Here is a 19,729-nt window from a genome sequence, read left to right on the forward strand (position 1 = left end):
TTACACATTTACAGATCTATAAAGTTAGTGGCAATAAATAGAAGATCCACCAACCTTTGGAATCATAGCAGAAAAAGCCATTTATGCCAGGAATCCATTGAAGCATTACAACCTTTACTGACATTGGTAGGAAATTTCCAGCTTAATTTCAAGCGCTGTTTGAGGGCTGCTTATGGGAAAATTTTATATGTAAATGCTCCCTGAGGAAACATAGATTCTACTCTTAAATTTCCATGTAAACGAACACAAACATTAGACACTGTTTTAATGTACTTTATTTATGCCAAAAGCACAACAGGTTGCTACACAAAGTGGCCTCATGCGTAGAATGAATATAGCAATTACTTATACAGCAGTCATCTTTTAAAAAAGCCTGGTGAAAGTCTGACCTGACGATAGATTCACAAGAAAAACTTTTTCTCACTCTATGGTTTCTTACATTAGCTGCTGTTAATGTAGTCTGGCACATAAATAATATAAATTTAAGGTTTTTACTCCTTTTGAACTCAGCACCCTAACTTTGCCTCTCTTTCTAAGCATATTGGTCATTCTAAACATCATGACAGAGTAAAGACTGCTATTTAGTAATCAAACAAGTAAAAGAAAAGAACAATGTCCCAGCTTTACAGATTAGTGGCACTAGTGAGTGTGGATGAGGCAAGCTAACCATAGACTGCTAGAGACTAGTTAATCCTGACGGAGCCAGTGACGCAGCAGTGGAGTAGATATGTGGAAAAGAAGGCAGTGAGACAGCTGATATAGAAGCTCTCTCCACTTCAGATGGTAAAACACTGTGGTGGAGGAGCCCATGTAGATACCTGCAAACCACTCACATGCTCATTCAAGAGAGCTGTGGCAGTTGAGATTGTCTCATATAAGGCTCATCACATCTACATGTAGAAATACACATGCACTTGTGATGGATACACAATCATACATGTACAAGATATGCATGTGCATATGCAACTGTATCTATATGTGCATCCAAACACACCCAGCCATTCAAACATAAACATAAACTGAGAATATTTAACTATATATCTTATATGGAAACAATCAATATATATGTATTTGTGTACTTTAAATGTGCTTATATGAAATAACCCAATGTGACCAACATTATCCAAGACAAAACAAGCAGCAAACTGACACATCTTATTACCAAAAGTCAATTGATAGGAGTACAAAAAGAACAGCAGACAACACATTAAAAATGTACCAAGGGTGTTGAAGACAATCTTAAGTCAAAGGAAGTGGAATGAGAAACTGTCACAGAAAGGCACATGAATAGACAAGAGCACTGAGGGACTAGCACAGTTACAACAAAGAACAACTGGCACAAGATCTATCTACATACCACACCCTTAAATGTTTTTTTGCCTCCCCTTCACCCCATCATATAACCATTCATAGTAATCTTCAGTTCCTTTATTGTTATTGTGGCTAAATATCAAATGAAATGATCTTCACTGCAGAAGGTGGTCACAGTCCTTCTGGTGCTGTTTCAGTTCTCAGCTGGAGTCTCTTTGGCAGCTGCTGCAGCTGAAACAGATCAACCATGAACATTTTAGTTTAAATGAAACTGAAAATACTAAAATTACAAGTAGTCAGTTATCATTTCTTTATATTTTAGTTCCTCTCTCACACATGTAATGACTTAAAGCAGTAGTCTTTCTAACTTTTCCCTTGAGGGTGCCACTATCTAGCAATAAAGAATCTGTAGTTGAATGAAAACATAATAAAATGCAGGTATAAAGTCAAATATCCATATTGCATCTCATGTATAATTTACAACAGATTTAGATTTAAGACATTTTCTTATTACTGATCTGCATTTTTACACAACTATTTTACTTTACAGATAAACATTTTACATGGAAATCATAAAAATAGCTTTTTTTCAGTTTAATTCAATTGAGATTTATTTGTATAGTGCCAGTTCACAACATCATCTCAGGGCACTTTACATGCCATCAATTTGAGCCAATTCATTGTCACCCCTTCAGTATTCATTCAAACCAATTCACTATACATAATAGCCTAGTTAAGGACATCCTCAGACTGCATCAAAACTAAACTTAAATTCAGTCCCCCATCCTGAGCATGCATGAGGCGGTGGGCAAGAGTGGAAAGGAAAAAAAACTCTTTTTAACAGGAAGGAAAAATCTTTGGTAGAACCTCCTCAGGGACGGCAGCCATTTGCCTTGACCAATTGGAGTGGACACGCCCTATAAGTTTTTTTTTATATTATTTTTTGATCGTATTTTGTTTAATTGTAGTACACATGCTATGTGTCTGTGCTAGAGTCTCCAAAGGAAACTCAATTATAGATTTAAGTCATGGGTGAGCCTGAGATGAGAAGAAGTGACAGAGTTAAAATGCTCATCTTACCCTTGGAGACAATCAGATTCTCCTCTTGTGCCTCTTCATCTCCAGGGGCCCTGTGGAGAGAATCCACAGGTTGTCATAGTAACCCAATCATGTCATACAAAAAATAAAAAAAAAACATTTCACACTTAGGTTTCTTTTTTTATTATTTTTATTTTTTAATCAGAGGGAGACCGGCATACCTGGGCTTCTGATTGAGACTGCAGCGGCATCGCCGACCTAGAAACAAATCAAATCATTAACTGTACTGTGCAGAGGTCATATTAAAAAGACACATTTGTTCATTTGTTCCATGACTAATAAGAGTGTAGTGAATTATATACAAATAAAAACAAGGCTAAGTGACATTGTATAGACTTTTTTTTTGTATTTTTAATTCAGTCCTAGCATTAAATAACATTGATTGCATGTACTCAGAGGTAACTCACTGAGAATAAGAAGGATGCCCAGTGTAAACAGTACCACAGCAAATGCCAAACCCCCAATTCTCAAACTCTCATAGTCTGTGAAGAAAAGATACACACTCATCTTATTATATTATACTTTGGGGTATGGATGATGCATTAATGTTTGGAAATGTGCCGATGGTTTGATTTTTTCTGAAATGTTTTCCTTTTGCTTACCATAAATGAAAGGATTTTCAACTTTTGTCCTGCCATCTGTGAATATATGAACCACATGTAAATCCACAAAAACAAAAAAGACATATACTGGCAGGTACCTTCCATGACTCAAGACTGAAACCCGTTAAGAGATTTACTAAATTCTAAATTGTGCCAGTGGATGCTGACTCCAACATTGGTCACTAACTTTAAGTGACTCTCACACAATGATCGGCTTCTCGCTACAAATACAAAAAGTATACTGCCTAGCAAAATCATTGTGTCTCAATCACTTAATTTTATCCATTTCTAAGAGTGCTGGTGGATGTTTTCTAAATGGGCTGCAACTCTTGGTTCACATTTCACTTCATTCATTTACATATACGACATTAAGCCGAAGCAGAAACATAGCTGTTTATTCATTCATTTGTAGAAGCAAATATTTATTTAGCAGTAGCAATAAAAGTGCAAAACAGGCAGTAGGTGTCTTAATTTAACTAAATAAATTCAGATTTGGATACACAAAGGGGAACAGTAACTTGGGAATAATGGTAAAGGTTCAGTTAGTCAGGACTTATATTGGAAGCTAAACCTTCTGAAGCATTATTGCTGTTTATGAAGCCATAGTCATAAAAACTTAACTATGTCTATCTGCCTTATTCTCCCAACCTTATAGAAAGTATGCAAATATATTACGGATATAAAGATTTTAAAATTCAATAGTATAGTTTACACTCTATACAAATGGATTTTCTGTAGTTTACAACATATTATAAGCTCTCTTTCCTACCAGACAACCACTCTCAGTCCACTAATAAAATCTCATTCTGTTTTTAGTCTAGTAAATTTTTGGACTCCATCCATACATCTGCCACTGTTTAGTGTAGTGCACTGGTTCCTGCAAGCCTGATCTAAAAACCAGTCCACCCATCTATTGGGCTGTTTGGACTTAACCCATTAGAGACTGAATGGAGGCACTCACCCTCTGCACTGGGGTCTGCTGCAGCTGAACAACACCAAAGACAGGAGGATGTTAGACAGTGTTAAAGGAAAAAAGAAATAAAACAATAGAGTATATGAGGAAATAAAACTACTGAGACGCTATCCATCCATTACCAACAGTAATACATGATGTGATTGCCATTAAAATCAGACAGCCTATAATTATTTGTAGCATTTGAGCATGATTTTAAATTTAATTATAAGCTACAAAGAGACAAAGAGTGCCTGTGACACAGCCCCCCTGGAAAGCCCACACATAAAACTTTTAAGTGGTAATTGATGTTTTGCTATGTGTCACGCCCAGTGAGGGGCTTTACCTGAAACATTACTTCCTGCCCCAAAATGGCCTCTCTGTGGACAAATTGCCGATGTGCAGGTATGTTTGTGTTTGTGGATGTAAGCATGTGTCTCATAGGGGGAGGGGGGGGGGGAGGGGGGCACTTACCAGCCACATATGCCAGCAGTGAAAAGAGGAAGAGCAAAACAGTTTCCATGGCAACTGTTGACACAGAGTCATGAAGAGGTAGGAAGTGAGACAATGAATGAAAGAGAAACAAACTACAATACATTTAAATACACTCCACTGCATCAAGAGATAAACAGTAATATGGAGCAAATAGATTGTTTATATGCACAACATAATTACACGTAACATCAATTTCCTATGTAAAGACAATACACAGCACCAAATTCCTGAACCGTAACTAATGTAGAAAAAATAGAAAAAACAAAAAAAGAGGATAAGAAGCCTTTGGATATCATTTTTGAGCTTGCACAACAATTCATGTTAAGAACCATACATGTTCTCTTTTCCTGACAGAAAGAATGTTTTCCTCCCTGTGGACGTCATACAACCTTGGCCTACTTTCAAGTAAGCTGTTCACTGCGCACACACCAACTGTGTCTCCTTGAAAATGTGATCAGAATCAACAATTATCATTTCTATCTGATCTATCAAATGCTTAGAAACCACCCGAACTTGTTCATCTGTATTGATCTTCACAGAGCATGACAATTGATCCAGCATGAGCGCAAAGATATAAAAGTGCACCTCTTTACTTCTTTCCAACCACGTGACTGATTGAGTCCCTGATTGCCCGAATCCATTTATATCCATTTATCCATCTGGCTGTTTGCCTGTCTCCAGCTGCATCACTACTCCATTATAATCATTAACAGACAGATCGAATGTGGCATACCTGCGCAAATGCAGTCTCCACGTTGCCACTTAGTACACTTATTTTGTAAGCCCTCTGGATATTTCTGAAAAATGGCATAAGATGATGACTGACTGAGAAATAGAGGACAAGATGGCACCCATTAAACTGATGGCATCTATCCCTAAAATAGAAATAGACCTCATAAGACTTTGGACAGACAGGAATGATATTGTTTGATTAGCTTTTCCTTGCATGCATAACTTTTTTAGTACTATTATTTATGTGTTAGAGAGGATGAATGCTATTTCTAATTTAAGCTTTTACACTAACGTTTTACTTGTATTTGAATAAAAGTCTGCAAATATTTGAGACTGCAAGTATTTCTACTTATATGTATAAAATGAATATCAGTTTCACCTTAAATCGAACATAAATCTATATTAATATTAAATACAAATAAAATCTTTGGAAAGGATTTCCATCTTAGTTTGTCTGCACAGACAGGGAAAAAGAATGTGTGGTATTTTTTAAGGTCTTAACCATGACCTTAAGGTCTAGTTTAGATGCAATGTAAATGATTAGGTGAGACAGTACAGTCTTTGAAGGCATGTCTGTCACATTTGCACATCTCTAGACAGACATATTTTTCTCACATCCAATGTGATGATTGATGGTTGGCCCCAAACTGTACATCACTTACATTCATTCCAGACATTAATTAACCCTGATCCTAGGAGCTCCCATCCTGCTGTTCAGGCTGTTTTTAATATTTTATTACATTGATTAATTATTTTCTCTTTTGTGTTTGAAGAATTCCCCTCTCCACATGTTTCATATACATCCTTTCCTGCCATCATGTGTTTTCTGACTGTGTAATTTCCTTCCATCTTTGTTACTTTCAGTTATTCTTTCTTTTATTTCTTCCCTAATTTATTTCCCCTCTCCAGGATATCTGCACATCTTCGTCTTTATAAAATGTGTTAAGCATAGTGGTGATTTTTCTGTTGATTAAAAATCTTGTTTTTTCATCTCTGTTATTTCTTTCACTCTTGATTTACCTCTATTTGTCCTTGTTGGATATTGTATACAGTATTCCCTGATGGATTCCCTTTGTATAGAAACTTCCTAAAGAAAGACTGAAACATGAAATGAATGTTTCTCTAGCTTTTTTCTACATCTCAGTCTTCCATGTGTTGATTCCCCAGTCTTTGCAGTTCCAGTTAAAGTACACTGGAAAGAAAAAATTGGGGCAAACACTACATAAGCAGGTCATCTATGTTTATTCTGTCAAATAATTTGCCAAATTTGGGTAAACTCAGATGTCTTGTTTTGGGCATCAATTCAAAAGGGTCTGTGTGACCTTAAAGGTCTACATATACTAATGACCTATTTCTTCTAATTAAAACATATATCAGGTCATTTTGCTTATAGTTAACTGTAAATATTTTGATAACTGTAAAGACAAAACTCAGATACAGAACTCTGAATGAACTGTACATATTATATATCAGGACTTTGCATATATCTGACAAATTGTTTTACATTCAGATTTATTTTAGATAGTAAAGGTTCATAAAAATAATCTATTTATTGTGGATTAACTCTCACAAACATCTCCCTTTTCCAAAGCAAAACAAGTCTGCACTTGCTGTAAGACTCTTTTGAAATTCCGCCTACATGTAAAAGGATTTGGTATTTAAAAAGCAAAGCTAAAAGAAAAAATAGTGTTCTGGCAGTCTTCTTGCCTACATATTTCATACCATTCTCCAATTCTACCACCTTATATTTTTTGCAACAGTTCTTAGAATGTATATTTTTTTTTCAATATTTTTTGTCCTGGGTACACAGATAAACAATACACTGACCCAATGTTAAATGTTTATATATATATATATATATATATATATATATATATATATATATATATACACACTCCACAAAAGCTCTGCAATACTATTATAAGTGAAATTTACTGTGGGGACTCTTTGAAAGTGTATCTGGATGGGTTAGAAGGGAATATTGTTGGATGGTGCCATATGAAGAGCATGGAGAGAGCTCCAATACTCTTCTGTGTCTTCTCTCACTGTGGAACTTGTTAATAGCATTACATTAAATGTTCATGAAGTGGCCTCTTGGATGAATTACACTGATTTTGCAGGGACATTAGGACAGTCCAGTAAGTATAAGAAAATGGTCAAGGGATGTAATTTGAACATCTAACTGTGAATTTATCATTATCCCTAACACTGACCATATTTTTGTAAATATCTAAACCTGACCTTGTATTTCTATGTCTAGCCCTGTTAATCAAGATTAGCAGCAAAATCAAAAAGTGAAAAGTTATTGGACAATACTGGGTCAGTTTGTTCTATTACATGACAATCCACACCCACCCACCACATCCTACATTCTTAAAAAATTGAAAGTTTTGTCATTCGACAATGCCTTTTTTATGTTGCTTTTAGGTGTTTCTGAGGTTGCATTAGGGCTGAAAATCTGAGGCTGAAAATCCTATAGTGTTTGGCAAATTGGTACTGCTCCACAGATTGGATAATCAGTGCCAGGATTTTTCTCCTTGTGCATGATGCATGTGTGTCTTATCTGCACTTTGATGAGCAATATCAAGCTCCTAAACCAGACTTCCTTTTGTCTCAGAAGGAGAGAAAGAAAAAAGGGGTAGATGCTGTATTTGAGAATGGCAAAACAGTAGGTAGGAAAGAAGCTTCAATGTGGGGACAAGAAAGGGCAGTCTGAAAGGCAGCGAGGGCTGAAGACCAGCAGGAGGGGAAGGACACTGTCTGGTGGGGGAGTACAGACAAAGGGCATGCAGGGAGACACTGTCTGAGAAAGAGAGCAAGAATAGTCTAGAGTATGAAAGGGACATTTTGAGTATTAAATACACCAAAAACTAAACAGAAGGACAAAGGAGACAGAAGAACAGGATGGCAGTGAAAGAAGCATAACCCTCAAAGCATTGCTAGCAATGCAATGATACAGCAGGCAAAGGCAGCAACACTCAGTCGTAAACAGATCAAGAAAACAGTAATGACGTTTGGTAAAGGTGTGAAATGTTTTCATGTTTGTGATTAGTGTGACAAAAATAGCATTTCAGACAAACGAATTATGACAAAGCAGACAAAGTCATTAAAGTTGTTGAAATTACAGCATGTTTATGTTTTTACAGAAGACCACACCCTGCAAACCCTCTTGTTGTCTGTCTATCATTAGTACACTACTCTGTACCCACTAACATAATCATTTTATTTGTGTATTTTTTTTTCCAGAGGTTGTGCCAGAGGTTGTTTTCTCTGTAGGGTATTAGTTATCTATTAAGAGCACGGGGTCCACTTTTGATCACGATTACAATGTAGGGCAGCTAAATAGGTCACACCTCAGGTCTCCATGACCTATGTCAAAAATCCTGTTCCCATAAATCGGCCATTATAATCATATTACATCACCATGACAACAATGTGCGTCTTCCATAGTGTCCAGTTATTGCCATGGTAACTGCATCCAACTGAAAATTCTGGCGCCGAATGAGAAATGAGTCTTGAAGATGGGTTCATGTGGACAATGACAGTCAAAGCCCTGTCAAAAACAAGAACCAGGGGTGTGGCGCACAAAGTCGCCCTCGCTTTAATTTCAGCTCTTCCTAAGATAAATAACTTCGGCGAAAAAAGGCTTCGTCGGGTGTAGTGATTGTGAATTCAGCAGCTGTAGTTATCTGTCCAAGTTGACGCCGAAGATAAACCTCAATAAAGCGCTCAATGACATTTTTATTATGATGTAAACCACGAGCCTCAATTGCACCGAGACATCAGGTGCATCGCTTTACTTGACAGACCGCCATATAACGCACAACTGAGCACAATAAATCTACATCCGATGGATGACGTCTGCGAATTAATCCACTTACGCGTCCCCCAACTTGTGGATCATTTTGTGTAGCAGAAAGAAGAGAAGCAATCCCCCAGAAATGTAACCTTTTCAATAAAACCGTTCTTATATTTTGGCTTTAAACTCGAGCGAATGTAACACAATCAAAGAAAGTCAATTAATCAAGCGCTGACCCGTATTTGTCTGCGTGTTGTGCCTCGCAACCACAGACACGCCCTCGTGCTATATTAGCGCATGGTAAATAAAGCGATCTTTCTGCAAGTTATTTTGAACATGTAGAGCGTTATAATGCCTATATATCTCAAACAGACGAGGAGTGAATTATTTTCATAAAAATATGTATTATTCAATGTAAATCCAAATCACGCTCTTTGTTTACAACATATTATGCACACAGATTAATTAAGATAAAATGCGGCACATCAAGGAGTTAATATGGCTCATATTTGAAAATGATTTATAACAATAGCACAATATAAAAAAAACTCACCTGTTGTTTTTCCAGCAGACCTTTGACGAACAAACTATCCACCAACAAAAAAGATAAATCAATCAGCTTGTCTAAAAAAAATTGTTCCAAGTATGCTCATTGGTCAAAATATAGGCTACACACTGCTCATGTACTTCTCAAGGAAAAATAAAAGTGATGGATAACAACGCAGCTCCTTGAGTGACAGCTTCCTTTGTGCCGTGAATCCTCTTTGCCGCTACCTTTTTTATTCTGCCCCTCTCCCTACGCACACTCTCCACCGACGACTATGTCCTCAAATTAACTCCATAACCATGATTTTCTTGATTTTTATCAGTTATGATCATCGTATAATGCTTTGATGCTAGCGTACACATTAGTCAAACTGATTTTTTTTTAATATTTTTATTCACATCAACATGACAAAGAGAACAACTTACATTGCAAGAAAAACTATTCATGATTAAAAAAATAAAAATCAAAATTCACAGTGAGTCTGGGGGATGCTTAGGTGCACAGAGGCTCAGTACACTGATTCCTTCATTTGGTGAAAATTAATATGGTAAACAATAGTCAGCGAAGAAAATATGTGTCCCTGAGGAAAAAAACACCTTAAATCACAAATGCAAGACTGAAGTCAGCACATTCGTTAGTTTGTATAAATAAACAGGGTTCGAGGATTTTTGTGTTTCTCTACTGCAACCTGTGCATTTTGTCACGCTGTTTTTTGTTTTTTTGTTTTTTTTTTTGGGGGGGGGGGGGGGGGTTGTTTTCATCTGCAGTAACTTTTCACCAATACACTTTCTTTATGTGTAAAACATGGTGTAAAACTCAACATGTATAAAGAGACTTCGATGTGTAGACTTTATTTTGACGCTGAACAGCAGCAGGCAGCAAAGGGGCATCATGGTTTTTCTTGCTGCAGGAGGCAGAAGAAGAATTTACAAAGTGAAAACTTGGGTTTGCTCTTCATTTGAACATTGAAAATCCTCTGCTTAACTAACATTAATCTATTCATTCTTTGTTTCTTACCTGCATAGAGCTATAGATCCAGGGCAGAACACTACTGACTTTGGTATAAACGCCAGGCTTGTTCTTTTGACCACAACCAGCTCCCCAGCTAGTGATTCCCACCAAATACCAAAGGCTCTCTCCCTTGCACACCAGAGGTCCGCCACTGTCACCCTAAAAGAAAATATAAATCTTAATCAGTAACCAAAACCTTTTGAATTTGCTAAACAGGGCAAATTTTAATGAGTTATTAATTATTATTATTGTTATTATTATTATTATTGTAAAACTGTCAACAACTGCGATGTCTGCTCACCTGACATGAGTCTTTGCCTCCCTCCAGTTTACCAGCACAGATCATATTCTTGGTCACTGCGCCTCCATACACCCCACGGCTGTTACACACTTGTGTGTCAATGATGTCCACTGTCACCTCCATTAGATTCTTGGAAACTGTCCCTTTTATTAGAGAAAATCAATCATCAGCCAATAATTTTTCTCATTAAAATGGTGGCACAGCATACATTTTTAACTTTACATCTAGTGTCCCAGCAACAAATGGTCCATCCTCTGTTCCCTTTTTTCTCTCCAGTTTTTTGATCAATCATGACTTATCCTTATATTCACTGATGATTGCAAACTTTTTTCCTATAGGGGGTCTGGACTTTATTCTTCTGTGTTCTACCTACCTGCTATGTTTCCAATAATAATAAATAGTTTTGAATTAATTGTCTTATCTTGGTGATGCTTAAAATGTAATGTCTTTCTTAAGACCCATCTGTTCAATGAATGAAGAAAACAAATAAAAAGTTTTGCTTGACTTACAGTACTTTACTTGTTCATGCTCTCTATTTATAACCATTATAAGTTTCATAAGTAAAACTTCATGCTTTTCTCATGGCTGTATTTCTGTAGGACGGAACTGTAATGTTTTGAGTAAACTACACAGAATTTGTAATCTCTCTAATATACTGAGTGGGTTTCATCATGTACATGTTTCATCATACCTGAATCTTCATTAGTAATCCCAAAACCTGAGGTCCAGCAACTGGTTCCAGGAGGAAACTGCTGGTTAAAAGCTGGCAGGCAGGCTGGCAGAACTTTTTCTGCAAAACACAAATGGATGCATTTAACTAATACAAACTTATCTGCAGCCATGTTCTCCCAAAAGGACACAAATGCACAAACAAACTAGGCTGGGCCTATCAGATTACCAGTGAGTGTGGACTCAGTATAGTCTTTAAAAGCTTTGTCTCAGCAGCAAAAAAAAAAAAAAAAGGAAAAAAAAAATTCTGCAATCGCTGTGCTGCATCAAATTTTTACTTCATGACACAATTGAGATTTCATTTGTGGAATTGGAAACAGAATCCTTGTGAATGCCATTTTTAAATGTACCACCTACCCAAACATTTGATCACAGATCAACTACATCTCGTCATGACAAGTGACATGACAAGTCTGTTCCCTGCTGGTGAATGCCTCTGGCAGTGACTTAATGCACACTGCAACACTGCAAAATATGTTAAGGAATGGTCTGAGGAATATGAGTTCAAGGCAGTGACTTTCGAAGATCTGGTTCACAGATCTTTTTCCAATCTAGAGATTTGGTTCCAAAAACAGGGCACCATCAAGCATGTCTGTCTTCAGAGATCAGAGTTGTTTCTACAGAAGTATAAGACCCCTAATTCTGAAGCTAATGAGTGTCTATGCTTTTAGAGTTGAAAATCAGATTAAACAATTATTGTTTTAATAAAATAAAAAAAAAAGATTTAACTTGCCAGTAAAGGCAACTGGAGCCGTAAGTTTGAGTAGAGCGATGTCTTGGTCATTAGTCCTGTTGTTGTAGTTCTCATTGAGTAGAATCTTTTTGACCAGGTAGGGCTGAGGCAGTCCATCCAGAGACACAAGTCCACCATACACTTTCCAGTTCTCAGGGGAGAGGGACATGGGGCTGCCATAATGACACGCAAAGCATAAACAAACTGTATTTTAACTTTTAATACTACTTGGAGTCAGTCGCTAAATATCAAGTTCTCCAATTATAATGTCTCTGAGAATTCTGTTCAAAGAATAATTAAGTTTATCAAGGTGGAGAAAACTGAAATCCTGTTTTGTAGAAAAGACTACTCCAGTACTTTTTGTGTCAGTCACCTTGGGAAACAGTGGGCAGCGGTCAGCACAAAATCAGGAGAAATCAGGACTCCTCCGCAGACGTGGGATCCTCTGTAGTGTAGAGACAGCTGCCATGGCCACTGACCTGTCTTAGCTATGCTGCCTCCAATGATCCGGGAAGTAGACTGCTGCTTACCACAGGCTGGGGATATGAGACATTACGGAACAGTAGTGTACAGCATAGTATAGTAAATTTAACAACATTATATTTGAATTAAAATCTGAATTTTTTTTTTTTTTTTTTTATAGTAACAAATAGATGGGTGTGCAGCTGTAGGGATTATGAGTGTAAGATAGAAACACAGTGAGTAAAATTAAGTGCATCCTTGTGGGTTACGCATCCTTACCCACACACTGCAGGGAGACAATCTCCTGGTCCGGGCAGGAGGAACTGTGTAATGCCACAATGAAAAATGTAGTTTAAATAAAAAAAAAAAATGTATATGCAGCTCGCCTACAGATTTCAGATTATGACATAGGCAATGTACCTGACATTTACCAGGCCCTGTACAAGAGAATATGATCTGTTGGTCAGGATTAAACCAATGGAATTCGGGGACTGGATTTTTGTGCTAGCAGAGGACCTGGAGATGGAGAGAAGGATATTCAGAAAACTGGATAGCCTTGCACACACAGAGAGCATTTTGTCAAATCAATGCTTTATTGCATCTGGAAACTCATTCGGGTTCTGTCAAACTGAGACACCCCGGTGCTATCTGTGGAGAATCAATTCAAGCCCAAACACACAGCAGCAGGTGAGGGGAAATTAGCTGGAACTCTGTGGGTATATTACAAGTTGAAGATAGAGGTACTCCTGCTCACTGGCTGCTGTTGAAATTGGGTCAAACAAAATGAACATAAAAATAACTCTTTCCTGTGCTATGTCTGAATAAAGACAGGAAATGCCAAAAAATCTTAATGATGCTGAAATTGTGTTGCAAAAGTATTTCCAAAAGTCAACATTTCTGCTCTTAAATTATTTATAATATTTTATTATAATTGTTTTATATATTATTGATGTTTAGCACAGTTTAGGTTATGTTTGAATGAATTATTTGAGTTAATGTGGTGACTCTTTACTGTCTGAATCCAAGCTGAGAGCAGATCTGGTCGGCATAATTCTTGTTCCAGCCTTTGTAACACAGTGGTAGAAAGCGATCATCTTGAGCTGTTCTGATCTGCACACTGTTGTTATCACCAAACCTCACTGGGAAGACATGAGAGGAGACAAAAAGGAATTAGAAGTGACTGACCTGTAGGCTGATGCTTTTATGGCAAAGAGTGACTGTAAATGTGAAAATAAGAAAAGCTTTCCTTGGCAAACTGTTCTGCACTGTTCCTGACACATTCCATTATTCTCTAGTATTAAGAGCCACAATAAATATAAAGTGCTTTAAAGGGGACACACAATAAATATTTCTATTGTAGGATCCTTGAATCTGTTGATTCATGGTTTTACATTTGAATTTAGGACTGATCCTTTATGTTCCTACATAAGTAATCAGTAGATGGACTTGTGAAAAGTGTCCTAAAAGTTCATTTTAGTACAGTTCCCACAAATCCACACAAGGAATGCTAAAGATAAGATAGCTGCTAATTTTTTTTCTGCTTACACCAAGCCATTGCAGAGCTTCACCCTAAGAATATTAGTCTAAACTGAATGTTCAGCACAGCCTGAAGTCTGAGCTTTTGCCTCTCAGGGATTGCTTTATATATATGTTTACCTCATCATTGACACTGAAACCTATACCACATTATGTGACCATCTAGATTTGTGACATAATGGGAAATGTTACTGAAAATAGTGGCTGGTTTAAACGTAAGTCATTGGTATACAGATACAGAATTTGTAGAAAGAGTACTACAGATGTAGTATTTGCTTTGAGGATGTTGATGAAGAAGTACAGAGACAGTCAGAGGCAGCTGAAATTGTGTCTTTGGAGATCTAGAAAAAGCCTATGACAAGGTACCGAGAGAGGAACTGTGGTAATATATGAGGATGTCTGGAATGGCAGAGAAGAATATCAGAGTGGTGCAGGAAATGTGTGAGATGTGTAAGACAGTGGTGAGGTTTGGCATAGGTGTGGCAGAGGAGTTCAAGGTGGCGATGGGACAGTGACAAGGATCAGCTCTGAGTACTACGGTAATGAGCAGGCTGACAGATTAGGTTAGGCAGGAATCTCAGTGGACTATGATGTCTGTAGATAACATTGTGATCTGTAGTGAGAACAGTGACCAGATGAAGGAAAATCTAGAGCGGTGGGGATGTCTCCTTAAAAGGAGAAGGATGTATATTGGTCCCAGCAAAACAGAATACATGTGTGTGAATGAAACACAGTACAGTAGAATTACTGGGAGTAGAGATAAAGAAAGTGGTGAATTTTAAGTAATTAGGGTTAACAGGCCAGAGCAAAGGAGAGTCTGGAAAAGAGATGAAGACACATGTACATGCTGGTTGGAACAGGTGGAGAAAAGTGTCAGGTGTGATCATTCTTGCTGATTCAGCAAGAATGAAAGGAAAAACTGTTCAAAGGTGGTGGTGAGAACAGTTATGTTGTATGGCATGGAAAAAGTGGTCCTGAGGAGGCCTAGAGGAACACAAAACAGGAGACTTGAGGACGCAGTAAAAGAGGACATGAAGTTAGTTGGTGCACAAGAAGAGGACAGAAGATGGGGTTAGATGGAGGCAAAAAATTGACTATGGTAATCCGTGAAGTGAACTGCTTAAAAGGAAAAGAAGTTAATACAGATACAAAATGATTTCAGTGGGATAATATTTTCTATATAAAACACACTCTTGTTTGCTTTTTATTTGCATCATATTCATTTGGCGTAGAGTGTCTTTACCATCCTTCTTAATCATTTCCCCTAATCTTAAATTGGTTCTAGTGAGATGTGTATGCAATTGCCTACACCACTCACCACAGTTAGTTTCATCAGTGGCTAGTTTGCAGTCTTTGATAGCATCACATTGGACAGTGTTGTTAGAACAGGAGTCACTGTCCAGCAAAGGTGCGCGTTCACTACCGGGATCTTTGTTGTCGTCACAGAGGAACTCTGTTGCTGCAGTCCTGATACCATAACGAACTTTGGAGTAGAGGGAAAATTTATGGAAACAGCAAATTTATGGAACATTGCAAGCTGAGGAAAATCTTAAATTAAATAGTTAAATTAATATGACAATATAACTTAGTATCAGTAAAAATAAACTGTCATCAGTAATTATTATCTACCAAAAACTATTTCTAGAGTCTGAAAATCACTACATTGCTCTTACTGGTTAATTATTACAGCAAAAACTAAAGAAAAAGCTGTAACTAAAGACAATATTAGACGTCAAAAAATAGATCATGAGTAGGCTAAATAAATGTGGAAATAAATATAAATGTACACAAATCTACAGTAAGTAAAATCAGAGCACAAAATCATGACTAATGCATGCTTGTTATGTTATTACAACAGTCTAAAGAATAAATTAAGGTAGTAAGTGAATATTAATGTTCAGTGATATGAATGAATAAAGAAACCATACCTCCAAGCCAGATGGCCACTCCCAGGAGAGCAAGCACCAGTACAGCTGCCCCTGACCCCCTGTAACATTGTGCATTACCCTCACAGCATTTCCTTTTCCTTTTAGGTGCTGAACACAGACAGTACACAACCACAATTACACTAACTTTAATGCCTGCACATCAATGTTCATTTCTTCTCAAACTATGGGAGATGCTGGTCTTACTTACTTATGATGGTCTCTGTGACTTTGAGACTAACCACTGGTGGCAGATACTGGGGGATGTAATATGGCTGGGTTGGGGGTGTCAGGCCTGGGCCTGTGCCATACACCACCTCTTCATAAGACTTGAGGGGAGGCTGAGTGTGAACAGCAACTGAGTAGTAAGGAGGAGGAGGTGAGTCCTGTAATGGAATGATGGGTAGAAAGAAAATAACATGTAATGGAGATTAAATCCTTCATTCAAACCTTGGAAACAGAATTACACACTGAATATAATAGGTATAATAATATCATTTTACCCATGGTCATTTGTCTGTTTGTGGTAGCCAAAACTGATCATATAACCCACTGTTGTCTACACAGTCCTAAAGTGTCTTATCACGTCTGTGTCCACACAAGGCAAGAAGCTCAAATTATGTATCCTGGCAATAGTGTCTATTGTGACAACATATCAGGTATCACACACAAAGGAATTAATCAATCGTTTAATTTTGGGGTAGTTTAACAATACTAACAAATAAAACAATAAAGAAAAAAAAGTCAACAAAAACTGAGAGAGGGAGGCACACAAATGTTTTGTGAGAAACATATTAATCATTACGTTTCTCCTTTCTAAAACAAAAATTTCAATTATTTTTAGTGACATGTTTCTGTATCTACGTCTCTACTTTTGAAGGCTCAGTCTATCATTCTTCACACAACCTTAGTTCCTGTTTCCTTGCAGAAAGTTAACTATTTTATTCATAGGTTATATACTTAGCTATTGTAAACTACAGTATGATGTAACAGAGGACAAAAGGAAAGGTCAAGAAATGTCATGGGATTTATTGAAGAACTTATTAATTAATTTTCATTGGCTTACATGTTTGATTTAACCCATGGGAGTTATATGTCTCACTTGTTTACCTTTGCCTAATACAGCATATCAGCATTTGAAATGATTGTTAACAATGTTAAAATGGGTACTCATAGTAATTCATTAGTGTCAAGTCCAAAGATTTCCAAGCACAGCATTACATTGTAATAGGATGATACCATGTGAGGCCCTAGTCCTGCCAGTGCATGTGGACTAAATATGTAACGAGGCACAGACCATTAACTGGGGGTAAAGGGGCATGCTGTGTGTTAAAATAAGAAAATCCACCTGCCAGAAGCTTGTTGATTAATCAAGTTGGTTTAATCTGTTGAAAGGCTAGAGCGTAAAGGCAGCATTTTGCAGCATTACACTGGATTATGTTATACATTACTTATTGTAACTCCCTTAAGTCTTGGTTTATACATTACAAGACTAAACATTTTAATAGGTTAAGTTTTACAGGTGCAAACTGGAACATTTAGTTACTTGGATATTTAGAGAGCACCTGCTTTCTCAGACCTGGCAGTAAGAGCTTTCATTTTCAGCCACAAACTTACTGCTATTGAGGTATGTGGAGTGGAAGGTGCAGAATGCAAAATATTACAGTATGTGACTGAGCGTGTTTGACCAAATTTGGCCTGATCATCTGTGTAGAATATCACCTCAGCATTTCCAGGAAGGTATACAATGTAATTTGGTTATATGTATGTGTTAAGGTCCCCAATGTAGCACAGCAATGTGTATAATGAGGCAGTTTTTTTCATCAAAACTTCAAAATCAAAACTTTCTGAAACTCAGGGGAGAATAGGAAGGAATAACTGTCAGAGGGGCACTTAGTAAACTGTGAGAGAGGGGTCTCACAAAGTTATGGAAAGTTTGTTTTGCTTTCTGGTCAAGTTATGCCTGTAGATCCCATTTAACTGAAAGGAGGTGGCTGAGGAAAAAAGGTGAGGGTGCAGGTTTATCATATTTCTCCACAGAGCAGGCATGATCATATTGCACAGCCTACCTATCAGCCATTCTATTGTGGGAAAATTACAGGAAAGACTATGGATTAAAGGCTTTACAGGAAATGTTTTTACTCAAATAATTACCATGGGATATAATTTCCCTGAGGACTCTCCGAAGGGATTAATAAAGTATTTCTATTTCTATTCTATAAAAGTACAAAAAATAATAAATTAACCTGGAAACTGAACTGTGTCAATGTGTTTTGTACCTCTAGAACAAATAAATTTTAGCTGAATTATTATTAACTCTTAAGCAAAAAATATATCCCACTGAAACAATGAGAAAAAGCTTTTATAACACCTTCTGCTTGACAGGTGAATTGAAACAAAACTTTTTGGATGTAAGCAGCTGATCAAACAGTCCTTATTAAGCTTCAAACTATGTGGCTTCATACCTAAGACATTAAACTAAAACCCATAGTGAACAAACAATGAAAAGAGTACAAACAAATACTACTCAAAGTGACAACAGCAGTAGTTTGATGAATGATTGCAGGAAGGTTAAAGTAAGAACAGACCTGACAAGACAAACTGGAGAGCAGAGTTTTTGTTTCAAGAAAAAACAAAAGTAGGAACGTACCGGTTTATGATTTGCCATTGGAATCAGCACAGCAACAAGTGGAGAGTGAAGGTGAGGACAGGTGGGAAAAGCTTTTTCACATCCAAGTTTACTAAATCACAGAGCAGTCACAGAATGATGGCGCAACATTAAACACCTCTACTCCTCTCAATCCTTTCTTTACCTTTTGATTATACTTAACAATACGTTTGTCACCATCCTTAAATCAAACAATACCTGAAAGGTCTACCTTTCTAATCCCTCCCTAAGACCTCCCACCTCCAGCCTCCTTCGTTCTCTCTTCGTTCATTCTTCTGTCTAACAGAGATGGGTGTGCCCTAGTTGTCTAGTTTTCCACTTGCCAGACCAGTTTTGTGGCAGTAAAGCACTATCAAAGATGGTTTGACAGTGAGACGCTCCACTGTGGCTCAAATGACATCAGCCGAACTGTCAGAGCCCTTCGCTCAGAGCCGGATTCCCTCTTGAAAAACCAAGCCTGCTGTGGCTGAGTAGCTTTAGGATACTTTTTTACTATTTGACTCTGTCTTTGTGTTTTTGCTTTTGTTTGGTTGCTGCTGGATTGTGTCAGTGATAGTGAAAAAAAACCAACACTTTACAACCCTGATCACAATTTAACACCACACTCTTCCCATTTCCTTCCAGTCAGTGCACCATTTGGTTTCCATTTAAAGTAATGGGGGAGGGGCCTACAATTTTGAGGAAGAGTTTCATAGGCTGTAATGAAAAATTAATCATCAGTACAAGCATCAGTGCTACAAAATGCTAATTACAATAGTCTTAGAGGCTTGAATCATTTAGAACAAAATAACCCCATTTAAAAAGGTTAAAGAAGTTAGATGGAGGCAT

At 37.3% G+C, this 19,729-nt stretch overlaps 2 protein-coding genes across 3 annotated transcripts; both read right to left on the bottom strand.

The window, feature by feature from the left end:
* Positions 1-257: 257 nt before the first annotated feature.
* fxyd6 (FXYD domain containing ion transport regulator 6) lies at positions 258-9,789 on the bottom strand. Of its 2 annotated transcripts, XM_041993902.1 has the most exons (9): positions 9,543-9,789; positions 5,192-5,255; positions 4,438-4,491; positions 3,973-3,996; positions 3,012-3,047; positions 2,817-2,891; positions 2,571-2,607; positions 2,392-2,441; positions 258-1,542 (listed from the first exon to the last, which is right to left on the bottom strand). In XM_041993902.1, exons 3-9 carry the CDS (start codon positions 4,484-4,486, stop codon positions 1,505-1,507), a joined length of 309 nt encoding a protein of 102 aa, XP_041849836.1. In that variant the 5' UTR covers positions 4,487-4,491; positions 5,192-5,255; positions 9,543-9,789; the 3' UTR covers positions 258-1,504. The 2 variants fall into 2 exon arrangements, with proteins under 2 accessions (XP_041849836.1, XP_041849834.1); XM_041993900.1 differs by lacking the exon at positions 5,192-5,255 and having other exon boundaries at positions 9,543-9,788.
* Positions 9,790-10,287: 498 nt separating this feature from the next.
* Positions 10,288-19,114, bottom strand: tmprss13a (transmembrane serine protease 13a). The gene is made up of 13 exons (XM_041994989.1): positions 18,884-19,114; positions 16,445-16,619; positions 16,237-16,344; positions 15,627-15,791; positions 13,785-13,911; positions 13,193-13,288; positions 13,052-13,095; positions 12,684-12,846; positions 12,311-12,483; positions 11,540-11,638; positions 10,849-10,991; positions 10,554-10,706; positions 10,288-10,440 (listed from the first exon to the last, which is right to left on the bottom strand). The coding sequence occupies exons 1-13, from the start codon at positions 18,899-18,901 to the stop codon at positions 10,426-10,428; spliced, it is 1,479 nt and encodes a 492-aa protein (XP_041850923.1). The 5' UTR covers positions 18,902-19,114; the 3' UTR covers positions 10,288-10,425.
* Between the last annotated feature and the right edge of the window lie 615 nt (positions 19,115-19,729).

The sequence above is a fragment of the Melanotaenia boesemani genome, chromosome 9, assembly GCF_017639745.1.
Source record: "Melanotaenia boesemani isolate fMelBoe1 chromosome 9, fMelBoe1.pri, whole genome shotgun sequence".
Taxonomy (NCBI): Eukaryota; Metazoa; Chordata; class Actinopteri; order Atheriniformes; family Melanotaeniidae; genus Melanotaenia; species Melanotaenia boesemani.

Excerpts from the sequence above, each read along its gene's own strand:
- tmprss13a (XM_041994989.1), bottom strand. Across the intron at positions 13,096-13,192 it reads CAGGGCCTGGTAAATGTCAG|TTCCTCCTGCCCGGACCAGG; the intron begins GTACATTGCCTA and ends GGCATTACACAG. Across the intron at positions 12,847-13,051 it reads TGTCTCCCTGCAGTGTGTGG|CCTGTGGTAAGCAGCAGTCT; the intron begins GTAAGGATGCGT and ends TCATATCCCCAG.
- fxyd6 (XM_041993902.1), bottom strand. The coding sequence starts at position 4,486 with ATGGAAACTGTTTTGCTCTTCCTCTTTTCACTGCTGGCATATGTGGCT. Across the intron at positions 3,997-4,437 it reads ACTGCTGGCATATGTGGCTG|CTGCAGCAGACCCCAGTGCA; the intron begins GTAAGTGCCCCC and ends GGTGTTGTTCAG. Across the intron at positions 1,543-2,391 it reads GAATCTGATTGTCTCCAAGG|CTGCAGCAGCTGCCAAAGAG; the intron begins GTAAGATGAGCA and ends GATCTGTTTCAG.